Below are 23,545 nucleotides of genomic sequence, written 5' to 3'. Positions count from 1 at the left end.
CTAAAGTTCCCCCATTCTTCTCACTTCCCACGCCCATCCCCATTATATATCATCCTCCACTTATCGGGGAAAACATTTGGCCTTTTTTTTTTTTGGCTTGGCTTATTTCACTTAGCATGATATTCTCCATTTCCATTCATTTATTTCCAAATGCCATCATAATATTCTTCTTTATGACTGAATAGTATTCCATTGTATATACATACCAGAGTTTCTTTATCCATTCGTCTGTTGAAGGGCATCTAGGTTGGTTCCACAATCTAGCTATTGTGAACTGAGCTGCTATAAATGCTGATGTGGCTGTGTTACTGTAGTATGCTGATTTTTAAGTCCTTTGGGTATAAACAGAGGAGTGAGATAACTGGGTCAAAAGGTGGGTCCATTCCAAGTAAAGAACCCAATCAATAAGTGGACCAAGGAACTGGATAGATACTTTACAGAAGAAGACACACAGGCAATTAATAAATATATGAAAGTGTTCAACATCTCTAGTAATTAGAGAAATGCAAATTAAAACAACTCTAAGATTTCATCTTACTCCAATTAGAATGGCTATTATCAAGAACACAGTGTTGGTGTGGATGGGGGGAAAAAGGAACACTCACATTGCTGGTGGAGTTGCAGATTGGTGCAGCCACCCTGGAAAGCAGTATGGAGATTCCTCAGAAAACATGGAATGGACCCACCTTTTGACCCTGTTATCCCACTCCTCGGTTTTTACCCAAAGGACTTAAAATTGGCAAACTACTGTAACACAGCCACATCAATGTTTATAGTATTCTGTGTTTTTACTGGATAATTATAATTTTGATGATTGCCCTGTATCATGACTTAAAACCACTTTCTCCAAGACACTAATAATGGATGAAGAGGTTGGGCAAATAGGATTTAACATCCTACCTCAGGGTTCTGGGGATGTGACTCGGTGTTAACAGCGTCTGTCTGGCATGCATGAGGCCTTGGGTTCCCAGCACTGCAAGACAAACACATGCTGAAACATTCCACCTGGGCAACATTTTTCTCCCAGCAACACACCTTTTACTTTGAAGAGAAATTTTAGGGGTTTAAACTTCTATAAGAAAAAACTTAAAACTAGATTTTCTCAGGTCTAATATGTCCAAAGATTAAGTATCCTGAAAGACAGACTCTCCTTTGGGTTTCTGAGTAATAACCCCTCATTTTGGCAGTGAATCAGTCTGAGGTTAGAGATAATATGGAAAAAGAAGTAATTTAGTTTGTGGTTGTCTGGCAAAGAGGGCTTTTCACTGATCACTGCTTAGGGTCACTTAGGGACAAGGCAAGGGAGATTGATAGAGGCCAGGTGGCAGGTCAGAGTTGAAGCCCCTTTCTGGGCCTCTTCAAGCCAAGACCACTCTCTTGACTGTTATCACCCTCTGCTGGTAGCCAATGGCATGCTGAAGACAAGCAAGCTCACCTTTCACATTGCTTGCCCTGTCTGGATGATGGCCTCGCTCCTTCGGCCTCCACTTCTTGGACTTGGTATTAGTTTGAACCAATGCACAACGAATCCGTTCACCCAGAGTTGCAACCTCAGTTACTCAGATATCTTTGCTCACAGTGTGCTCCTTGTGGTCTATCATGTAATCTATCCTGGAGAATGTTCAACGTGCTGTTTAGAATAAAGTGTATTCTGCAGCTGTCAGACGGGATGTTCTATAGATGGCCGTTAAGTTAACTTGATCTGGGGTGCAATTTAGCTCCAGTTTTTGTTGATTTTTTTTCTGTCTAGATGAAAGTCCTTCAGTAGGGAATTTTATAATACAAATTGTACAGGTAGATAAATTACTCATGCTCACCCTACAGATTCACCTTAGAATCTTAGTGGATGAATCTGTACTACTGGGTTTCAACCAGTTTCCCCTTCAACAGTCCAGTTGTCCTGATGAGCCCAGCAGGTCTAGACAGTAACTTCTACTTGGTAGGGCTATTTGCTTCTAGATTGATGGGTTTTGCTGTAGTCATTTCTGGAATTCAAAGACTAGAAATACCTGAATTCCTTTTCCCTCCTTGACTTGGTAGGCCTCAGGAGAGACATCTCTCACCAGCATGCTGTTCTTTTTGACTGTAGCACTTGGAGAGTTCTTGGTGGCCCATTCCTCAGGCCTGCTTATCACCCTGCTCTCCGCCCATCAATCACAGTTACTGACTACTGGTACTCATGGCACTGACCTTTCTTCTGACAAAGAACCTTATGTAATTACTGGAAGACAATGGCCGTCTTTTGTTTAATGTCTTTACAGAAACCTGTAAGTCATGGTGACTGACAACTCCCCTTGATTTTTGCAGGACATTAACTTTTCTTACACCCAAGCTGGAAGGGAAAATCTCTAAGCCTATATCATGGCACTTATCTTGGGGTTCCTGGCTTGTATTCTTTTTGATCAGTCTTTATATTTCTAATAATGATCCCAGATCTTATAGGTAAGAAGTTCTTATAAGGAATTGTATATGAGAAGCAACTTAATTAAAAAAAAATTCAAGTTTCTTGAATATGAATGGACTTAATCACAAAGCAGTTAAGCAAGATCTTGAATAGATGTGGATGAAGTGAAAGTGACTGGAATTGTTCATCTTTGAGTAGAAAATCTCCAGATATGAGAGGTCAGGCTGTGAACAAGGTGAGAGCCCAGGACAGGCTAGAGATGAGAGTGTAGGGGTGAGTTGGGGTGGCAAAAACTGTAGGAACAGATAAAACAGTGCAGAGACAACATGCTTCTTGACATGAACCTGGAACCAGTGTGTACGCTTACTGTAAGAATTCCGAGGATAGGGCTCAAATGCACAAAGATGAGAGCAGCTGTCTGACAAAGCTGGAGGGCATTTGTCTCCAAACTTTGACAAACCCTGACATAATGTGGTTTGTAAATGGTTTTCATGAGGCAGTTACTGAATTGCTCCCCACTTCTGTGGGGGAACTAAGAAAAGGGTGTCTAAAACAACTTGGCCCTTGTGCTCACCCTGAAGAGAATCTTGTCTTTGGTAACATTGATTGGACAAGCTACTCTCTAATGAGCACGTGCTACTTGGAGGCCCTAATGTTCAACCATCTGGGGGATAGGCTTTGAGCATCCTATAATCTGTAGACAATATAAGCAAGTACAAAAATAACCACGAGGTAATGTGTCATAGAGGTATTGATGCCACTTTCTCGTGCATGATGTTTTAGTTGACTATTCTCTTGCTGTGACCAAAAGGCCTGACAAAAATCGGAGGAGGAAAAGTTTATTTTGGTTTAGGGTATCAGAGATCTTGGTCCATAGACTCTGACTCCAAAGCTTTGAGCCTAAGGTGAGGCAGAAAATCATGGTGGAAAAGTGTGGAGGAGAAAGGAAGCTCAGGAATGGCATCAGGAAGCCATGAGAACTCCATTCACCAGGAACAAAATATAAACCCCAAAGGCAGGCCCCAGTGACACACCTCCTCCAGTCACACCCTACCTGCCTGCAGTTACTGCCCAGTTAATCCCTATCAGTGGATTAATGAACTGATTGGGTTATGAGAGCCTTATCCTAATTCACCTCTGAACTTGATTGTGTTGTCCCACACGTTAGCTTTTGGGGGACACCATATATCCAAACCATAACAATATAGATGATAGGATATTAGAATTAAAATCATAAAATGAGAAAATATTTAGAATCCATTTATATAAAATAACCTGGCACTTCACCTAAAGAAAAACCATATATATAAATATGTAAATGTTATGAGTATATATAAATTTTAAAAACATCACATTTGGTGGGAAATGTTCAATTCAGTTTTGGAGCCAAGAAATGCAGTTCAAGTCCCTCATGCTATTAACCCTGAGATTTTCAAAGGTCATTTAATCCTTATGAATCTTTCCTTCTTAATCTGATATGTAGAAACAATATTATGGCACAGTGTTGGGTAAAAATTAAGGGGATAATGTACAAGAAAACAAATTCCTTTTTTAGCTTATTCATTCACTGAGCAGACATTGCCTATTGGCACTACGTGCCTGGCGCTGCTTGGCACCCGGGAGGTGGTGGTGAAGAAGCCAGCCATGGTCTCTGTCCTCCAGAGCTTAGAGATCCCAGTCTTTCACAGAAAGCTACGCCATGTTATGTAGTCATAAGATAGCATGTGACTTTGGGCTGAGGTGTTTAGAAAAACTATAATGGTATTTAGGTGGGACCTTGAAGGTAGAATTTTGATAGAAAAAACATGGATATGGAATGGGTTGACAGAAGAATGAGTATGAGCAACAAGAAAGTAAAGGTTTAAGTGGGTAAAATGAGGGAAAATTCAGCAAGAATGGGAAAGCCAGGGCAGGAAAATTGAGATGGGTTTTGCTGCGTCCTTGCTGCTCCCCCTGGCCCCTCAGGGTGAGATCTTTAGCAGATCATTTGAGAACTAGCTGAGAGAATGGTAATAAGCCAGGTGGAAGCCAATTGCTGCCTGCTTCATGTCAATTAAAATGATGGTGGGGTAATACAAAGAGTGGGGGAGAGGGCTGAGTACTTCAGTGTCAATCTGGGAAGGACTGAACTCCTCATGAAAGGAGTCCTCATCTTCCTGAGACTCCATAGAACTTGACATTCATCTTCTGTCTTGAAAATGCACTGTTTCTAGTTTTGAGGGAGAGAGCTAAATTGTTTTGGAGGTGCGTTCGACACACTTGCAATTGGAGGTGGCCTGCTGGTAGGCAGAACTAAGGACCAATCTAGTAACTTCCAGGCAGCAGCAAACAATGCTAGGACTTCCCCATCTCGTTGGTATTCTTGATAGCAGGAGTGCAAGGTCTCAAACCCACATAAGACTCTTGTTTGGTGGCAGGTCTGAGCTTTAGTAGCAACTCAACAATCCTCCAAACTGATGTAGACCATCAGTACTGTTTCAGAAATGTCATATGGGTAGTCTTCATGCTTTCAGTGAGTTATTAAATGTTTCCTTCAGAAGTAACTGAATTGTCAACTATTGGCCAAGTATTAGGTGCGGGGAATACAAGAGATGTAAGACACGAGTTTTGATCTTGAGCTTGTGATCCAGCAGGATAATCACAGGTGTGACAATCAGATCAGATAAGTATAACGGTAGGCCAAGAGGGAATGGGGCGGCTGCACAGCTGACCTCTTACCCCATTCAGACTTTTGTTGAAATACCTTCATTTCAGTGAGGACTCTTCTGGCTTCCAATTCCAAAACAGCGGCATCTGCTGCTTCAGTATTTATGCGCTTTCCTTTCTCTGCTCTTCAGTTTTGTGTTTTCCATTGAATTTAATATCCTCTCAGTTGACAGTTACAGAATAATCATCTCAATTTCCTTGTTAACAATGGTTTCCTCTTGCTGTACTTCTGGTCGACTGGTCTTGAATGGGTATTTCCTGCTTGGGGTCTTTAATGTGGTTCAGTCAGACATAAGCCGGAGGGAGAGGCAAGATCACGTTGCAGAAGAACATGTGGGATGGAAGATATGGTTGCCTCCATTGCTGGGTATGTTCTGCACACTTCCTAGCTTGTTAATATAGAGCTCAGTTTTGTCTATTTTTGGTTGATTGTTTTATCTATAAGCCCCATGAAAGTACCAATGTCCTTTGTATACCGTGCCTGGCACACACAGAATGAATACTTGTGAAATCGTGTCTGAGCCATTGGGTTCAAATTGTTTCCTGTCCCAGGGTTATGAGTTTTAATCCCACTCCTGATTTCCAGTCTTCTCTTTTTTTCCAGACTTTAATGTTCCCAAGGGCAGGTGCCGTGCCTCCTTATTCACCACTGTATTGCTCAGTGCTTACCAAGAAGTTGGTGCTCAATGACAATGTTAAATGAAGGAGAAAGGACCATATTTGAGCTGGGATCTCAATGATAAATAAGATTTTTCTGAGGAATGGAAGCAGAACAAGGGCAGAAGAAATTAGCAAAAGGGAAGGGTAAATATGACTAATAAAACTGACCATCAACCCACAAATACTTGACTCCTATCTGATTTGACTTCTAGTCTGTTTCCTATAGTCCTTAACTGATTCCAGGGGTCATATGCTCAGTAAATGATTCTTTTGAATGAATGCATGTCATGGGACAATATTTCATATAAACTTATGTATGGATTCTTGGTGGGGTACAGGGGTTAGGTTAGATAAAATCAATTATAACTGACTAGTTGAGAGAATATTTTAAATACCCAGCAACTTTTTATGGTATTGAAAAATAGTCAAACTTTGTATCTTTGAACCCAACAGGTTGTTCCATTTATATATGTCAAATAACTTTCAGTCAGGGTGGAGTAATTTATATTCTTCTGTTGCTTTCTTGCCACTTGTGCGCGTGAGAGTATGTAGCAAAATCCTTAGGGTCACCTCCGAAAACTTAAACTAAATCTTACAAGGACAAGACTAATTTTTAGGTCAAGGGGAAAGAAAAATGAGCCATGCATCTTTCATGGGGATAATGAAAATCAATAGCAAGACTGAATAGTTAATCCCACAGGTGAAACACAAGTTAAAATGAACAGATATCGTACAACTATAATGCTTTGAAGATCACTATGCATCTTTTTTGTAGGTTTGTTAACAGGTTATTAAAATTTCAAGGAAACATCTGTTTAAACCTTTAGTATCTTAATCCATAAGAAATACTTAATAGCAGAATATGGTACTTGTTGCATATTAAGAAATGTATGGCTTTTGTGGTTTTTATCCATATTGGGATTTAAAAAAAAAAAAAAAACTCAACTAGATTTAGCCATAGAGATACATTGAACACACATACAAAATTCTTTTACTCTCATTTTTATATGAAAATACTAAAATTCTAAGGGTTTTATACAAGTGGTGATACATACAAATGTAGACCTACCTATTTAAAATTTATATGCCTTAGATATGACATCTATACAAAACATCAAAATCATGGCAGTTCTCATTTTTGTGCTTTTTCAAATTTAAATTTTTAGTGGTACTGAGAATTGAACCCAGGACCCTGCTATGCTAGGCGAGGACTGTATCACCGAGCTATGTCCCTAGCCCTAAGGGCAGTACTTGAGGCACAAAGCAACCCACTCTTCCTCAGCTGGCATCCTGTTAACAGGGCAGTGCTGTTGTGTACAGCTGCTTCCTATCCGTAAGAGCTCAAGTGGGCCTTCACCACGCCTGGTCGTCCCCAGGTCCTTTCATGCCTTCCACTCTTCAGGCCGATCATTTTCAGCTCTAGAAACACTGTGCTATTTAATCAGTCATCCTTTCTTGGGTGGGTCTCTATCTCTCCCCCCCCCCCCCTTTTAAGAAAAACAGATCTCTTCTTGGTCACACACCTATTATCTTTGTTCTTGACTTTCTGTCACAAACATTCAAAAATTCTGAGAGTCTATACCTAGCCTTTCCAACATGTTTCCAAACATCTGAAGAACCTGTTTGATCACTTCTGAAGGGGAATCGGTGATTAAGGACTTCTCATTGTGGAATGTACAGCTTTCATGTTTGAACCACCATCTGCCATCACTCAAATTATCTTGTTTGTTCTGACACGGAGCTACCACTTACAACCACACATTCCACAGCAGTGACATTGTTTCAAAGATCCTCTTGTGGCATTAAGAAGGCCAGATGGTAATATTTTTGTTGGTACCTCTTTGAGGCTTAGTTATTTCCCTTAGAATGTTCCAGAAGTTTATCTGATCAATTGCACCAACATGTCCTGCAGCATTTCCCTGCATACTGGGGAAGGTGGCTTGAGGTTGGATAGTACATGGCCAATGGTCATCTTCTGCCTGGCTGCCTGCCATGCTTTGCCTCTGGCATTCTCCTTGCCGGTGCTGCTCTGGAGACCTGCCTTGCTACCTCTACCACACTGACAAGGACAGCAGGAATGATATCCGGTCAGTATGGAGCCCAGGCCCTTCACCTGCCTCCTGGGTAAAGAGGTCGAAGTACTCATTCAAGACACCTGAGGAGGCTTGGAGTCATAGAGCACCCTGAGTCTCCGCTTGGGCTGTGGGGTGTTCCCACTGGGGAATGACAGTCTCATCAGCTTAACATCAAACCCATTGTCCACACCCTGCTTTATTCCCACTTGAGAAAGCCTTCATGTAGAGTTTGTTTTTACTGGGGTATAGTTTACATCCTGTACAACTTAACTACTCAAAGTGCACAGTTCAGTGGCTTTTAGTGTATTTACAAATGGATCCAACTATCATCGCCTGCTAGTTAAAGAATTCTTTTCCACCACGAAAACGAACTCTGCCTTTTGCTACCCTTCTTGCCCCGTGCCCACCTGCTTGTCCCTTCCCCAAGCATGCAAAAATCACTATTCTACTTACTCTATAGGGTTCCCCATTCCGGACTTTGATCTGAATGGATCATGAGGTATGTGATCTTTTGTGACTGGCTTTGATTTAACATAATGCTTTCAAAGTTTAGTCATGTTGTAGCATGTCAGTACTTAATTCCTTCTCAGGGTGGAATAATAGTCCTTTGTATGAATATACCAAGATTTCTGTTCGAGGGACACTTAGGTTGTTTCCAACCTTTGGCTATTATGAGTAATACTACTGTGGATAAATGGGTATGTATTGCTGTGTGGATTTGCTTGCATTTCTGTTGGGCATATACCAGTGAGTAGGATTCCTGGGTCAGAGGGTAACTGTTGAATTGTTGGAGGAACCACTGGACTATTTTCCAGAGCAGCTGTACTGTTTTATACCGCCTCTGTATGACAGTTCTATTTCCCCACCTCTTCACCAATACTTGTTGGTCTAACTTTTAATTCTAGCCCTCCTGGTGGGTGTGAACTGATGGAGATTTGGACAAGATTTGGGAAGAATTTACCTTTCTACTAGTTTTTAACTACAACGTATTTTTTTAGGTACTCTTGCCTATCATATAAAAGAATGATTGATGAAGGTCCTGTTGCCTGTCACAATAATAAAGAAGACTTCAATAGTGAAGACATTGATTGAATAAAACCAGTGTGGGATAATGTTTTAAATGTGTGAGATGAGTGGGAGAAAAGAGTTGGTGGAGAAGTGGAGCAGGGGATGTGGTCCTCGGTGTCTGTCCACCTCTGTCCCAGAAGACTGCTCCTTTCTTGTTGGTGTCTAATGGGCCCATTTGCCTTTCAGGAGGACTGGCATTGGCCCAAGTGCTCTTCTTCTACGTGAAGTACTTGGTGCTCTTTGGTGTCCCAGCTCTGCTCATGCGCCTGGATGGACTCAACCCACCACCCCTCCCTCGCTGTGTGAGCACCATGTTCAGCTTCACGGGGATGTGGAGGTCAGTCACTTGGTTTCTAAAGTCCTTTGGGGGTTGTCCAGTGGCAGGAACCACAGCTTATTTGGTTTCAAAGAGCTTGAGTACTATTTTTTTTCTCTTCCCCTCACTCAAGCCACATCTGGCACTTCAGTTTCTTTGTCCCACTACTAGGGTGACAATCGAGGCTTTCTGTACCTCCCCAAATCATTAAGCTAGATAATCAATAAGTTAGAAGGCAGGCAAGATAATTTCTCACCAAATCTGTCTGCCATGCACCAGGGGTTATGTTTGAAGTGATTTCTTACTAGGGATGGCTACTATATATTGATTATTTTGGTGCTTTGTTTTCCTTGAAAATAACATCTGTAGATGATTTAAAATCCATAGTCTCAAGGTAACAGCATAGGCCACTCTTGCTGTTTGCTAGATCTGGGTGACTTTACTAAATCTTTGTTTCAGTTTCCTATTTCTTCAGCAGTAATGATAAAGATAACACCTACCCCAAGGGTTGTTTTGAAAATTATATAAGCTAATGCATTTAGAGCAGCTGGCACATAGCAGATATTTACACATTAGATTTTAGCTTTATACCCTTCCTATGCTCAGTACAGATGGATAGACAGGTGCTTGGAGTTCTTTTTACTATGCTTGAGGTGTTTTTTTTGGTCCCAAAAGGTAGGGTTGGCCTGGATATTTGTTGTTGTTTTTTGTTCAAAAAGATCCCTTAGCCCCCTCCCCCGTCGTTGTGGTGTTTTTCAGATAGACTTGCTTGTGGCTGTTTTTCTTATCACTGCCAGTGTATAAAAAGTGACAAAATTCTTTTGCAATCACACACCTGGAGGACGAAGCTTGGGGTTGGCACTGGCTGAACCTTGGAAGTCAGTGCCTGCTTAAAATTCGTCCTCTGGCTACTTTGATTCCTTCTGGTCCTGTTTTCATTTCTCCTCATTCATGTGGCTTGTTCAAGTCTTACATTTTCTCTATCAGAGAAGAGCTCAGTGAATATTGTCATACCTAATGTTGCTGTTTGAAAGGAGGTGGGCAGCCCTCCACATCCTGGTTTTCCATAGTAACTTAGGATAGATGCTGAATTTATTGAAGTCTGTTGCAGTGCATTTAATTTTTTGTCTAGTTTGATTTGGGAAGTTAGAAATTTCATAAGGCTATTGCAGGGAATGTAAGTTACTTTGGTCCTTAATGACTTCATTGAATACCAGGTTGCCCTATTTTAATGGCAAGATTAGATAGATGCAGGTTACTTCAGGGGCTCTCCCTAACAAGAAGGCCATGGAGTAGCTTTTGGTTTAAAAAGTGGGCCTGACTGGAAGCTCCATTAACTTTCAACCTACTCATAAATGTAAGTTCCTGAATCGATGGTTTGGGACCCAGCGTGATTTGGGGACATGACACAAATGTTGGTGAGCCTTGCACAATTTCTCTGCCTCCGCAGTGTGAATGCCTGCACTAATGCGTTCTTGGAAAGCAATTCTCCTCGGGGACTTTTCAGTGTCCACTCATATCATAAAACCATGACTCCCACAGCAGGCCTGCCTCCAGGCTCCCGATCCATAAATACCAGCCCATTGATTGTCACAGAGGCAGACAGTTGACTACATTTTATACTCAGACTGACTGTCTGGTTGTCCTTTATTTTTTGGTCTAAGAAAGGCACTCAGTTCTGTGTAAATCACAGGGGTGGAGAAACACGTCTAGTAAGAGTTTTTTTTATTGTCTTGGTTGGAAATGATCCACATAGTTTAGCCTCCAGGTGGTTGAACCACTCTCTCCTCCATCCCAATTAAAATTTTAAGACAAAGATGGGGAAGAGAAGAATAATGAGAAGTTACACCAGGCCGGCAACTCTGAGCTGACCCCTGGGAGTGAGGTGGTTCTGAGAGATAGAGGGGCCAGTAATAAAATGGCCAAAGGGTGCTTCCCGGGAGCAACGTATACACCTGTCGTAGCTTCTGTATATTGTGTGGGTCTGGATTTTCCCTGAATAGTTTGAAGTTTCTTGAAGAGTTTTCCAGTTTGCCGATTAGCCTTAGAAACACTTAAATTATTTTACACAATAACCATTTCCCATTAAATGGTTGAATTTAGGAAAGGAGGTTAACTGTCTCTGAGCTGTAGTGAATAATGGAAGCTCCAAATTAATTTAAAAAAAAAATAAAGCTTTTGTGCTATTCGCAAAAGTTCCTTCATCCATAGGAAGGTGTTTACCATGTTCAGTATCTGGTAGCATAACCTTGACCCTGGTCCCCATTCTTTTAACTTTTCTCTTTTAAGAATTCATGTTTAGGGAAAACAAGTTTTGAATTTGTATGGCTATTAATAGATAATAGATAGCTCAGAAATTTTAACATGAATTTGAGGTATTGCCACAGACAGGAAGTGGCTCCCTCTGCTGAATTTGGGTCCAGAAAGGATTTAATCATGAGCAGATGTGAAAGCTGGTGATGTACATTATTTTGCTAGACCATAGCAGTCATTCATACAGTAGCATAAAGGGCATGGGGGTGGGAAGTGGAAGGAAGAGATTTAAAACTGTCTCTGGAGATTATTTTATGGTTATCAGAACTTGTAGGGAATCTACACTGAATGGGGTTTAGAACTGATGAGGACAGATGAATTTTTAGCCCACCATGTCAAAGGCATCTTACGTACCTGGATACAGCAGTGATCGATTATACCATTTTTCAGTCCTTAGCATTGAGAGAAGACTTGAAGCCAGTAGACTGCCTTTGGAGAGGAATCTGAACTCTACATCATAGAACAGATGAAATTGGCCATCAGCAGAGAGATAATCTTCCTTGACATGATAGTTTAAATTGGCCATGAAAAATTGCTGTTCACCCAGATGGCCGAACCTAAAAATTAGGACCTGATGGGCCTGTTTATTTTTCTTTCTCCTGGTTCTCTTTCACAGAATTCCTGTTGAAATATTTGAAGGCTGAGCAAAGCCCTTAGGAGCTATTCCCACTTGCTTGATTTTTTTTTTTTTTTTTTCCCCCCCTGTGGTCACACAGACCTGAGAAATCGAGAATTTTCTGCTTTAATTTTTAGGTTTCATGTTTTAATTTAGATGGGTTGAGATCTGTAATGAGTATCTTTTTCCCAGAGTCATTAAAGATGACATTGCATGTCCGAGGTTTCAAATTAGAGATCTGATCATGTCCCTCTGATTTGCTTTCTAGCTATGGAAGCAAAACTTGCAAAGTGATAGAATTTCCCATGGTGGCTGGTGAGTTATGGGTCAATTTCGATTATCTCAGGAATCTTGCACAGCTTGCCCTCTGCATTTCTTGACTTATGATGGTCTCAGGTCTTCACAGGCACTTGGGCATCACTGTTTATCCAAGAGGGATCTACGTACTGTTGGGTGGCTGCTAGACCTTAATATATGGGGAATGTCTTTAGCCTGGGAAGAGGAGGAGTCTGAGTCCCATTTTTCTGGCCAGGCATTGATTGCATGGGTTGGTAGGTCTGAAGAATTTAGGTTGCTAAGTTAGTTCAGGCATGCGGTAGATGATAAAACCAGCTCCATGAACTGCTGGCTTTGCATTTTTCCACCTTTTGGATCGTGTTTAACTTCCAGTTGCAGGGTGAAATGACAGGCATGGAGTTGGTGAAATATATGTCATAATCTGCTAGCACTGTTAGATGCAAAGCAGAGGCAGGATGAATCCAGAAGTAAAGGTGAAATGGGTGCTATTAATAGTTTACTTTTTTTTTTTCTTTTTTTGAGACAACCAAGTGACTAAGAACTTGCTGCTTACTAATTAGAAGAGTCATTTCAGTTCTCTAGGCCAATCCTTCCATTTCTAAAAATGGGGATAATAGTGTTTGTCCCAGAGGGATGATAGGATTGAGCCTGACATAAAGTAGATCCTCGGGTAGTGGCAGCTTCTTAAATGGTGGGGGGTTGAAAACCTAACAAAGCCAGAGGTGCCTGAGAGGCCTTTCTGCTGATGAGCCAGGTTGGGCAGTGGTAAGCAGAGTGAGGGAAAGTTGAGCCAGCTTGGAGCCAGAGATGGGGCAATTGTTAGGCTATGGTGGTAAGGTCATGGGCCCTGCCCTCAGAAGACGGGCCTGGGTCAAGTCATTTTTGTCTGATTTTCCTCCACTGTTGAATGAAAGACTAGGAGCAGATTCCCGACACTAGATGGTGCTCTGTTCCCCAACACCTCCATCTTGCTATGGCGCCCGCCAGACTGCAGACACATCTGCTCCTGCTACCTGGGCAGGTTGTTAACCTCATGCTTCAGTTTTCTGAGGTACTAAGATGGTGCTGATACCACCGTTTACCGGTGACAAGTCCTGCTCCTTCTAATGTTGAAGATTGAACACTAGAGAAGCACGCCAAGGCAAGCATATTAAGCAGGTTTTATTTAAAGTTAATAATACAGACTTCTCCCGGGAGGGAGGAGGCCATGGCTGATGTTCTAAAGTCCCAAGAAGTGAGCGCACCCTACATCTTTTATAGGTTAAATTCTCTTTTGTTCTCCAGTTCTCTCCCCGCTTATCTCTCCTTCCTGCCTACTGACTAGCCCTGGTTTTGCATAAAGTGAGAAGCCACGGGCAGGGGGAGGGCCAAGGTGATTCAGGCAGATAAATTAATGCCCAGGGGGCATTAATTAGTGGCTCCATGCTTGCAGTCCTTGATAAAGGCAGGTAAATTTGGTAATCAATGGGCTCCGGAGATCTTTGACATTCCATTCTCCCAGGGGAAGTCTCCAACTTCCAGAGGCAGATGGCTTCATGGCTTCATTTCCTGGAATTGACCCGGTCCCCTATTTCTACACTAACTACCTGTCCTTAATTCTGGCTTCAGTGCTAATCAGTACTGCTTCCCTGGGTAGTTGTGCTAATAAAGATTATGTACTAAAAAGCACAGATTTCTGGGCAATCCTATCATAGATGCCAGAATATTTGCTAATAATCATTATTACAGGTATGAAAATAAAATTTCCATAGTTTCTTCAATTTCTTGGAAAAACCTGATAGGGTAGTTGAAGAGAAAAGGTGTTGTAGGGATGGGTAATGATATGTGAAAGATGTGTTTCAAACTGGAAGAATGGCATTCCTAGTATGACCTCCCTTGTCCCAAGCAGAACTGTTAATATGGCTTTGAAAATGGTTTCCAGCTATCGGAACATACACATTTATGACTTTTTAACATCCTAGTCAATGCTTCTTTCTCATGATTCCATGTCAACAGACTCAGGAAACATTTTCTTCCTCCTAACATTTATGTTTTAACACCCCCTTTCCTTTTTCTCCAAGCAGAGACTTCATAGATCAAAGTAGGAAGGAAATACCAAGTTGAGGCAAATTTTATGAACCATGATTATGTTGTGCTTCCTGGAATTTATTTTTGGCTTCAAAGACAGTCTGTCCTCTCCATTTTCTCCCTGTGTGGAAGATTTTTTTTTTTTTTCTTTTTTACTTTTAGTTCCCTTAAAACTGATAAGCTCTTAGACTGAAAGCTTCTAGAAAAAGGAGAGTCTGACACAAATGACATCAGGGCGTCTTCATAGGGAAGGTGCCAGTCACCAGAGCGTGGTGTTTGTGCAGATGTGGAGCCAGACTGCCTGGGCTTGGATCCTGACTCTACTACTTACTAGCTTGTGTCTCCCCTGTCCCTGGTTTACTTGCCTGCAAGATGGGGATATTGCAGTGCCCACTCCATGGAACCGATGCATATGGAGGCCCCTTTACTCTCAGAGCGATAGTCTCAGTCCACTTGCCTACATCCCACCAGGACATAAACTCTTGGAGGGCGGCAATCCGGTCTCCTTCTCGATTAGCACTGTATCTTTCCTAATTACCTAGGGGCCCTCAGGAAGTCTGTGCTGAATGGATGGGTGATCACTCTTTGAAATTTTGATCACTGGGTCTTAAGAGTAAACTTTTCAAATCTGGTGGTGGAGTGATTTCTCTTCGCAGCTCGTGTTGACATAGGCTGTAGGGGTACCATACAGTGATCACTGTTGATACTTCATCTCCCAATTTTCTCATTAAATATTGGTACCTGCTATGCCAAAATATTATGATGTCTACCTGCAATTTTCTTGAATGAATTTTCCTTGTAAGGAATCTTCGAGTGAGGAGTGTACACCTATCCTACTTAATTACTGTCATTATGTGATCAGGCATTGTGCTGTGTCCTAGATATCAGATGAGGGAGGAAGTTGAACACTTGAAGAAAAGAAATTCAGTTCAGACTTTGATATGAGAGAGGAGTCTGACAGCTGTTTGTCTTTGGGGATGGGATTTTTCTGAGGGAAGTTCCAACAGGAGAATATCATACCTTAAAATTGAAGATGAGGCTGGATGCAGGGCTGGGAGTGAACCCGTTTGAAAACACATCCTCGGAACAGCCCAAACTTAATAATAAAAATACTCATAGCAGCAATGGACACAGTGCAGATGTTCTGGCAGGGCCATATAAATTTTTTTGTATATTGAGAGTATTTAAGCCTCACAGAACTCCTGTGAAGTCAGGCTGTTTCTGTTTCTACTTCACAAATGGTGAAACTGAGTCAGAGGGTAACTCTCCTTAAATCTCACAGAGCTGGGCTTGACTTCAGAGGCTGTGCTTAGTCACTCCGTTTTACTGTGTCTCTAGTGGACTGAAGCACGTTCCTCCCTGTCTGGAATGTGAGACTTGTGTGATAGGATCTGGAATTCAGGAGACCTGGGAGTGATGGTGGCTTAGGTGCCAATCCCTAAAAATCATACGTCAGAGTGATACAGGAAGAATATGGGCAGTGACTTGGTCTGTATTCATCAAGGGACCAGGAGAAAGGGAATGTCCCTTCATTCATATTTTAAAAATTCTTTTTGGAAATGCATGACAGAGTATATTTTGACATATTATGCATACATGAAGTATAACTTAATCTAATGATTCCATTCTGTGGTTGTACATGATGTGGGGTTACACTGGTTGTGCCTTCGTATATGAACATAGGAAAGTCATGTCAAATTCATTCTGTCTTTCCTATTTCCATCCCCCCTCGCTTCCCTTCATTCCCCTTTGTCTAAACCAATGAACTTCTAGATTGTGCTAGCATCCACATATCGGAGATTTTGGTTTTTTTTTTTTTTGGGGATTGGCTTATTTTACTTAGCATGAGAGACTCCAGTCCCATCCATTTACCAGCAAATGCCATAATTTCACTCTTTATGGCTGAATATTATTCCATTGTATGTACATACCACATTTTCTCATCCATTCATCTGCTGAAGGGTACCTAGGTTGGTTCCATAGCTTAGCTATTGTGGATTGAGCTGCTAGAAAACATGGATGTGGCCACCTCACTGTAGTATGTGGATTTTAAGTCCTATGTATACTGAGAGTGGGATGATAACTGGGTCAAATAGTGGCTCCATTTCAAGTTTTCTGAGGAATCGCCATACTGCTTTCCACAGTGGTTGTGCCAATTTGCAGTTTCACCAGTAATATATGAGTGAACCTTTTTCCCCACATCCTTTTATTATTATTTGCAACTTTTATTATTGTTTGCATTCTTGATAATTGCCATTCTGACTGGAGTGAGTTGAAATTTTAGTTTTAATTTGCATTTCTCTAATTGCTAGAGTTGTTGAACATTTTTTCATGTGTTGACCATTTGCATTTTTTCGAAGTGTCTGTTCAGTTCCTTAGCCTATTTATCGATTGGGTTACTTATTTTTTTGGTGTTAAGATGGAGTTCTGGGCTGGGGAGATAGCTCAGCTGGTAGAGTGCTTGCCTCGCAAGCACAAGGCCCTGAGTTCCATCCCCAGTACCGCGCAAAAAAAAAAAAAAAAAAAAAAAAGGAGTTCTTTGTATATCCTGGAGATTAGTGCTCTGTCTGGGACATTTCCATTTTAACCTGAGTCACTGGATGAATGGTGTGAGGTCAGCTGGGTCTTCTGCTCTTATGTCACCCCCTTTTATTATAAACAACAACCCAGAAACAACCACCCTGATGGAAGTGGGAAGAGGGGGCTTTGACGTGGAAAATGGACTGGATTGCTCCTGTTGGCATCTCTTCTGGTGTCCCCTTTTGCGGGGCACCAACCGTGGCCAGCAGTTAAAACCTGCCTTAGTTGAGCCATTAGACACAGAAATCTGGCTCTCGGGAACCGACAATTAAGACATGCTGCTCCAGGTTGCCTGGAGTATGTGGTTTCCCTGCAAATGGGTTCACTGCTGGAGTTTGCTGGCCCTGGATGTGCCAACGACCCACCAGAGCAAAATGACTTGCTTAACTCCACCACGTTGTTTCTCATGGAAGAAGCTCCTTACCAGTTCTCCTTTGATCTGTATCACTGTAAATGTGGGCTCCTCTATTTTGTTAAGTCCAGGCCCTTATGAATGGCTCAACCTGTCATACCCCCATTCGAAAGATAATTTTGTCTCCTGTTTTTCTTGATGATAAATTTCTTAGCAATGAGTTTATAGCCAGCCCATCCCTCCGACAGAAACCCTTTTCCTTGCCCACGCAGGATGTGCAGCGATCCCTCTTCCAACCACTGCCACCTGGGTGACAGTCCTTGCCCTGCTTTGTTCCTTCATCTCTTCTCAGGCTGGCTCAGGTCCTGTTTGCCAATGAGGAAGGGGAGTTGCCCTACGTCTGCTGACCTTCAAATCAGTACCGCCCCACATTCCCACCCTAGCACTGTCTTATTTCTAATTCTGACCCTCCTCTGAGCACGGTGTTTTGTTTTTTCTTTGCCCCACCTTCGTTTGAGGATGAAAATCAAAGTGTGACCCACTGTTTCTTTTACGTATTTACAGAAGGTTTTGATATGCCAATTTCACATTGGTCTGCAGTCATGTCTCTTTTCCTATATAGTTTGTCTTTGGTGATAAGTTGAGAAAGTCCTTCTATGCTCCATGTGAAGTGTATTTATTTTTATATAAGGTTGTAATTCACAATTTGGGGACCCATAAGCTACTGAAACTGTTTTTCTTTAGATTCTCAGACATTTCATCATAGGATTTCTACCAGCTAGCATGGGCCTGGCACATAGTAGGCACTCAGCAAACAGATACTTCCCAAGAACTAGACGATTTGCTACTATGCAGTCTCTTGAAGAGATAATCTGGTTTAGGTATAAAATATAGGGGCTACCCTGCCTTCCTAACTGCATGTAGTATAAAATGCCTTATTTTGCCACATTATCTATTTTCAGTGTTGACTTGAGACTTCCTGGTCCCATCCTCTGACGGCATGTATTCTAGCTTTGAGTTTGTTCCTTCAGAATGTGAATTGTTCCCCCTTTTATACGTTGAAGGACTTAGAATTTGAATCCAAGGAGTGTGTGTGTGTGTGTGTGTGTGTGTGTGTGTGTGTGTTTGTTTGTGGTGCTACTAGGAATTAAACCCAGGACCTCATGCATGCTAGGCAAGCACTTGACCACTGAGCAGTATCCCCAACCCTGAGTTTGTGGTTCTTCACTGGGTTTTGTGGATCTGATGAGAGAGAGTGGTGAATGTGACTTGGTTAGGGCCCACACTTCCTCTCTGCCTTGGTCTCCCTCAAGTTCTTAACCACTGAACAGACCCTTTTGGGTATCGGCCAGGTCCTGGCAAGGTTGTTCACTTTGAAGCAGGTTGACCTTGCCATTTGTCATGTGGTGCCTTAGCCTGGTTTTCTGGCCCTCATCTCGCTGCTTTTCATGCAGGAAATTCTCAGTCTTTTTGTCACAGGATTGCTGAGGGAGGCTCAGCAATGCCAACGAGGCTTCATATTTAGCTTTGCTTGATACATTGATTATGACATGACCGCTGGATTAGTCTGTTTTCTGGTACTATAATAAAATATTAAAGCCTGGATATTTTATAAAGGGGTTTGTTTGGCTCAATTTTGGAGCCTGAATGTCCAAGTTGGACACTGCCGTTGATTTGTCCTCTGGGTGAGGGCCATACGACACATGGTATAAAGGTGATAGCATTTGTAGATGAGATCATATGGCGAGATAGGAAGCTGAAGAGATTTGGTGGGTTCTTTTTATAAGAACCAGCTCTTGCAGGAACTAACCAGGGTTCCACAAGAATTACATCTTCTGAGGTCAGTGCCTCCAATAACCTAACTACCTCCCATTAGGCCCCACCTCTTAAAGGTCTCACCACCTTTCAACATTACTAAACTTATAACATATGAACCTTTGAGAGACACATCCAAATCATAGCAGCACCTTATGCTGTTGTAGAGTGTTCTACAAGGTGCTTTCTGCTTGAGTTCTTACCCCCACTTATACAACAGGCTTCTTCTAGGATGTTATGGGTTTGGCTGAGGGGAGGGGAAGTTAGACTATGTGTCTGAATAATTTCACCCTTTTCCATCTCTTTCATTCTCTTCCCACTGTTGCTTGTTTCTCAAGGGGCAGGTTTTCTATTTCCTCTTCCTATGTTTTCTTATGACATTCTTTCCTACAAAAGGAAGCCTTGTGGCTCAGCCCTTTTAGGTAGAACAGGACATTCATTTTGTAATGTGGAGAAAAACACTTTGAGATTTGACTGATTGGATTCTGAATCTGAGCAACCAGACAACCATCAAGAACTAAGGATTGTTGAGAACAAAACATTGTTTTAATTTAAAAATTCCTGTTCTTGTGTAATAGTATTAAGTGAGGATTTAGATATCATCAATGAAAATCGAACACTAAGTAAGACATTCGAGGTCACATCCCAAGTGACCTAGCTAGGCTTAAGTACTAGCTGCACTGAAGTACTAATCTTCTTAGAAAGGTTTTAACGCATAGATGCATTTGCTCATAAATAGTACATGAAACTTCAAACATTCAGTAGCACCGTGGGGGAGTTGTTCTCATCTTCTATTAGACCAAGAAGAGAGGCATAAGTTTTTGGTGTCATCTGCTTTGTAAGTCCTGAGAATGTGGCCTATTTAGCTTCAGTCTCAGTTACTTTGTGTTGACACTGCAGAGCTACCTGCCATCTTGATTCTCATCTACCTGCCTAAGTAGCCACAGTATATACTCATACATTAGCAAAATTCTCTGATACTGCTTCTCTGTCCCAACTGCTTCCTAATGAACAAAAATTAATACCTTGTCCTTTAATAATTGTAAACTGTGTTTAACCTGTAGGGTTGTCATGCTTAGAAATACCACTTTATTTTTTTGACATTGTACATAAACCTGGCTGTGCTCTGCCATTCCAAGTTCTTCCCACTCACCTCACACTTAGGGGTGGAGAGGACAAGTCTGCATTTCTCAGTCCTACCCATGCAGCTCTTTATGCATCTCCATGACTTTGCTGTAGACTTTCTGATGCTGTGGGGGCTCTCTCCAGAACTTTGTATTGGGTAAAACATCACTGAGCTTTTAAGGCCAGGGACTCCTCATTTTTGTATTTGGCATTTGGTGTTAACACATCCATTGGGTGTGTATTAGAAAGTGCCTTTGCAATTCCAAAATCTTCTGACGAATAGCCTCTCCTGGGTATTCATTAGAAACACAGGGCTTTGGGCCCCTCCAGACCTACTGAATCAGGTTTTTGACAAGATCTCCTTGGAAAATTATGTGAATATTAATATTTGAGAGGCATTGGGCTAGATAACTGCTTAGTCTCTCCTCCCTGACTTGCCACAGCTCTGGATGATGGCTTTAAGTGGCTACATTTGAATATTCAACTTTTTTTTTTTTTTGTAAACAAATGGGGTGCAACTTTTTTCTGTGGTTGTACATGAAGTAGAGGCATACCACTTGTGTAATCGTACACTTACATAGGGTAATGGTGTTTGATTTATTCTGTTATTTTTTTCCTCCCCTCTCTACAGTCCCTCCTTCCTCCATTCTTACCTCCCTCCCACCCCCCATTATGTATCATCATCCGCTTATCAGATCATTTGCCTTTTTTTTTTTTTTTTTTTTTTGAGATTGGCTTATCTCACTTAGCATGATATTCTCCAATTTTATCCATTTGCCTGCAAATGCCATGATTTTATTATTCTTTATGGCTGAGTAACATTACATTGTATATATATATATATATATATATATATATATATATATATATATACACACACACACACATCACAGTTTCTTTATCCATTCATCAATTGAAGGGCATCTAGGTTGGTTCCACAATCTGGCTATTGTGAATTGAGCAGCTATGAGCATTGATGTGGCTGCATCACTGTAGTATGCTGATTTTAAGTCCTTTGGGTATAGGCCAAGGAGTGGGATAGCTGGATCAAATGGTGGTTCCATTCCAAGTTTTCTAAGGCATCTCCACACTGCTTTCCAGAGTGGCTGCACTAATTTGCAAACCCATCAGCAATGTCTGAGTGTACCTTTTCCCCACATCCTCTCCAACACCTATTGTTGCTTGTCTTCTTGATAATAGCCATTCTAATTGGGGTGAGATGGAATCTTAGGGTAGTTTTGATTTGCATTTCTCTTATTACTAGAGATGCTGAACATTTTTTCATATATCTGTTGATTGCGTGTACATCTTCTTTGAAGCGTCTGTTCATTTCCTTAGCCCATTTGTTGATTGTATTATTTGTATTCTTGGTGTAGAGGTTTTTGAGTTCTTTATAGATTCTGGAAATTAGTGCTCTATCTGAAGTATGAGTGGCAAAGATTTTCTCCCACTCTGTAGGTTCTCTCTTCACATTGCTGATAGTTTCCTTTGCTGAGAGAAAGCTTTTTAGTTTGAATCTATCCCAGTTATTGATTCTTGCTTTTATTTCTTGTGCTATGGGAGTCTTGTTAAGGAAGTCTGATCCTAAGCCGACATGTTGAAGATTTGGACCTACTTTTTCCTCTATAAGATGCAGGGTTTCTGGTCGGGTTCCAAGGTCCTTGATCCATTTTGAGTTGAGTTTTGTGCAGGGTGAGAGATAGGGGTTTAGTTTCATTCTGCTGCATATGAATTTCCAGTTTTCCCAACACCATTTGTTGAACAGGCTGTCTTTTCTCCATTGCGTATTTTTGGCACCTTTGTCTACTATGAGAAAACTATTTATTAGGATTTTTGTCTGTGTCCTCTGTTGTGTATCATTGTTCTACCTATTTTGGTGCCAATACCATGCCATTTTTGTTACTATTGCTTTGTAGTAGAGTTGAAGTTCTGGTGTTGTGATAACCCCTGCTTCACTCTTCCTGCTAAGGATTGCTTTAGCTATTCTGGGTTTCTTATTCCTCCAGATGAATTTCATGATTGCTGTATTTCTGTGAGGTATGTCATTGGGATTTTAATTGGAATTGTGTTGAATCTGTATAGCACTTTTGGTAGTATGGCCATTTTGACAATATTCTTCCTATCCAAGAACATGGGAGATCTTTCTATCTAAGGTTTTCTTTAATTTCTTTCTTTAATGTTCTGTAGTTTTCATTGTAGAGGTCTTTCACCTCTTTTGTTAGATTGATTCCCAAGTATTTTCTTTTTTCAAGGCTATTGTGAATGGGGTAGTTTTTCTAACTTCTCTTTCTGAGGATTCATCACTTATGTATAAAAATGCATTGGATTTATGAGCATTGATCTTATATCCTGCTACTTTACTGAATTCACTTATGAGTTCTAAAAGTTTTCTGGTGGAATTTCCTGGTTCCTCTAAATATATCATCATGTCAACAGCAAATAGGGATAGTTAGAGTTCTTTTCCTATTCGTATCCCTTTAATTTCTTTGGTTCGTCTAATTGCTCTGGCTAGAGTTTCAAGGACAATGTTGAATAGAAATGGTGAAAGAGGGCATCCCTGCCTTGTTCCAGTTTTTAGGGAGAATGCTTTCAGTTTTTTACCATTTAGAATGATATTGGTCATGGACGTAGCATAGATGGCCTTTACCATGTTAAGGAATGTACCCACTATCCCTATTTTTTCTAGTGTTTTGAACATGAAGGGATGCTGTATTTTATAAAATGCTTTTTCTGCATCTATGGAAATAATCATGTGATTCTTGACTTTAAGTCTGTTGATATGGTAAATTAATTACATTAATTGATTTGCAGATGTTGAACCAACCTTGCATCCCTGGGATGAAACCCACTTGATCGTGGTGCACTATCTTTTTAATATATTTTTTTGTGCGATTTGCTAAGATTTTGTTGAGAATTTTTGCATCAATGTTCACTAAGGATATTGGTATGAAATTTTCTTTCCTCGATGTGTCTCTGTCTGGTTTAGGTATCAGTGTGATATTGGCTTCATAGAATGAGTTTTGGAAGATTCCCTCCTCTATTTCATGAAATACTTTGAGAAGTATTGGAATGAGCTCTTCTTTAAAGGTTTTGTAGAACTCGGCTGAGAACCCATCTGGTCCCGGACTTTCCTTGATTGGTAGACTTTTGA

General features: G+C 41.2%; 1 protein-coding gene across 2 annotated transcripts in view; it reads left to right on the top strand.

Annotated features, from left to right (window-relative positions):
- The window catches only part of HHAT (hedgehog acyltransferase), a 419,237-nt gene that overhangs the window by 183,497 nt on the left and 212,195 nt on the right, over positions 1-23,545 (top strand). For both annotated transcript variants that reach the window (XM_079107610.1, XM_079107609.1), the window contains one exon: positions 9,100-9,250. In XM_079107610.1, the coding sequence (XP_078963736.1) occupies positions 9,100-9,250 (151 nt within the window). The remainder of the gene's footprint in view (positions 1-9,099; positions 9,251-23,545) is intronic.

This window comes from Sciurus vulgaris (genome assembly GCF_902686455.1).
Source record: "Sciurus vulgaris genome assembly, chromosome: 12".
NCBI lineage: Eukaryota > Metazoa > Chordata > Mammalia > Rodentia > Sciuridae > Sciurus > Sciurus vulgaris.
Note: the sequence above shows the minus strand (reverse complement) of the source record. Positions and strands in the feature narration are given on the sequence as shown.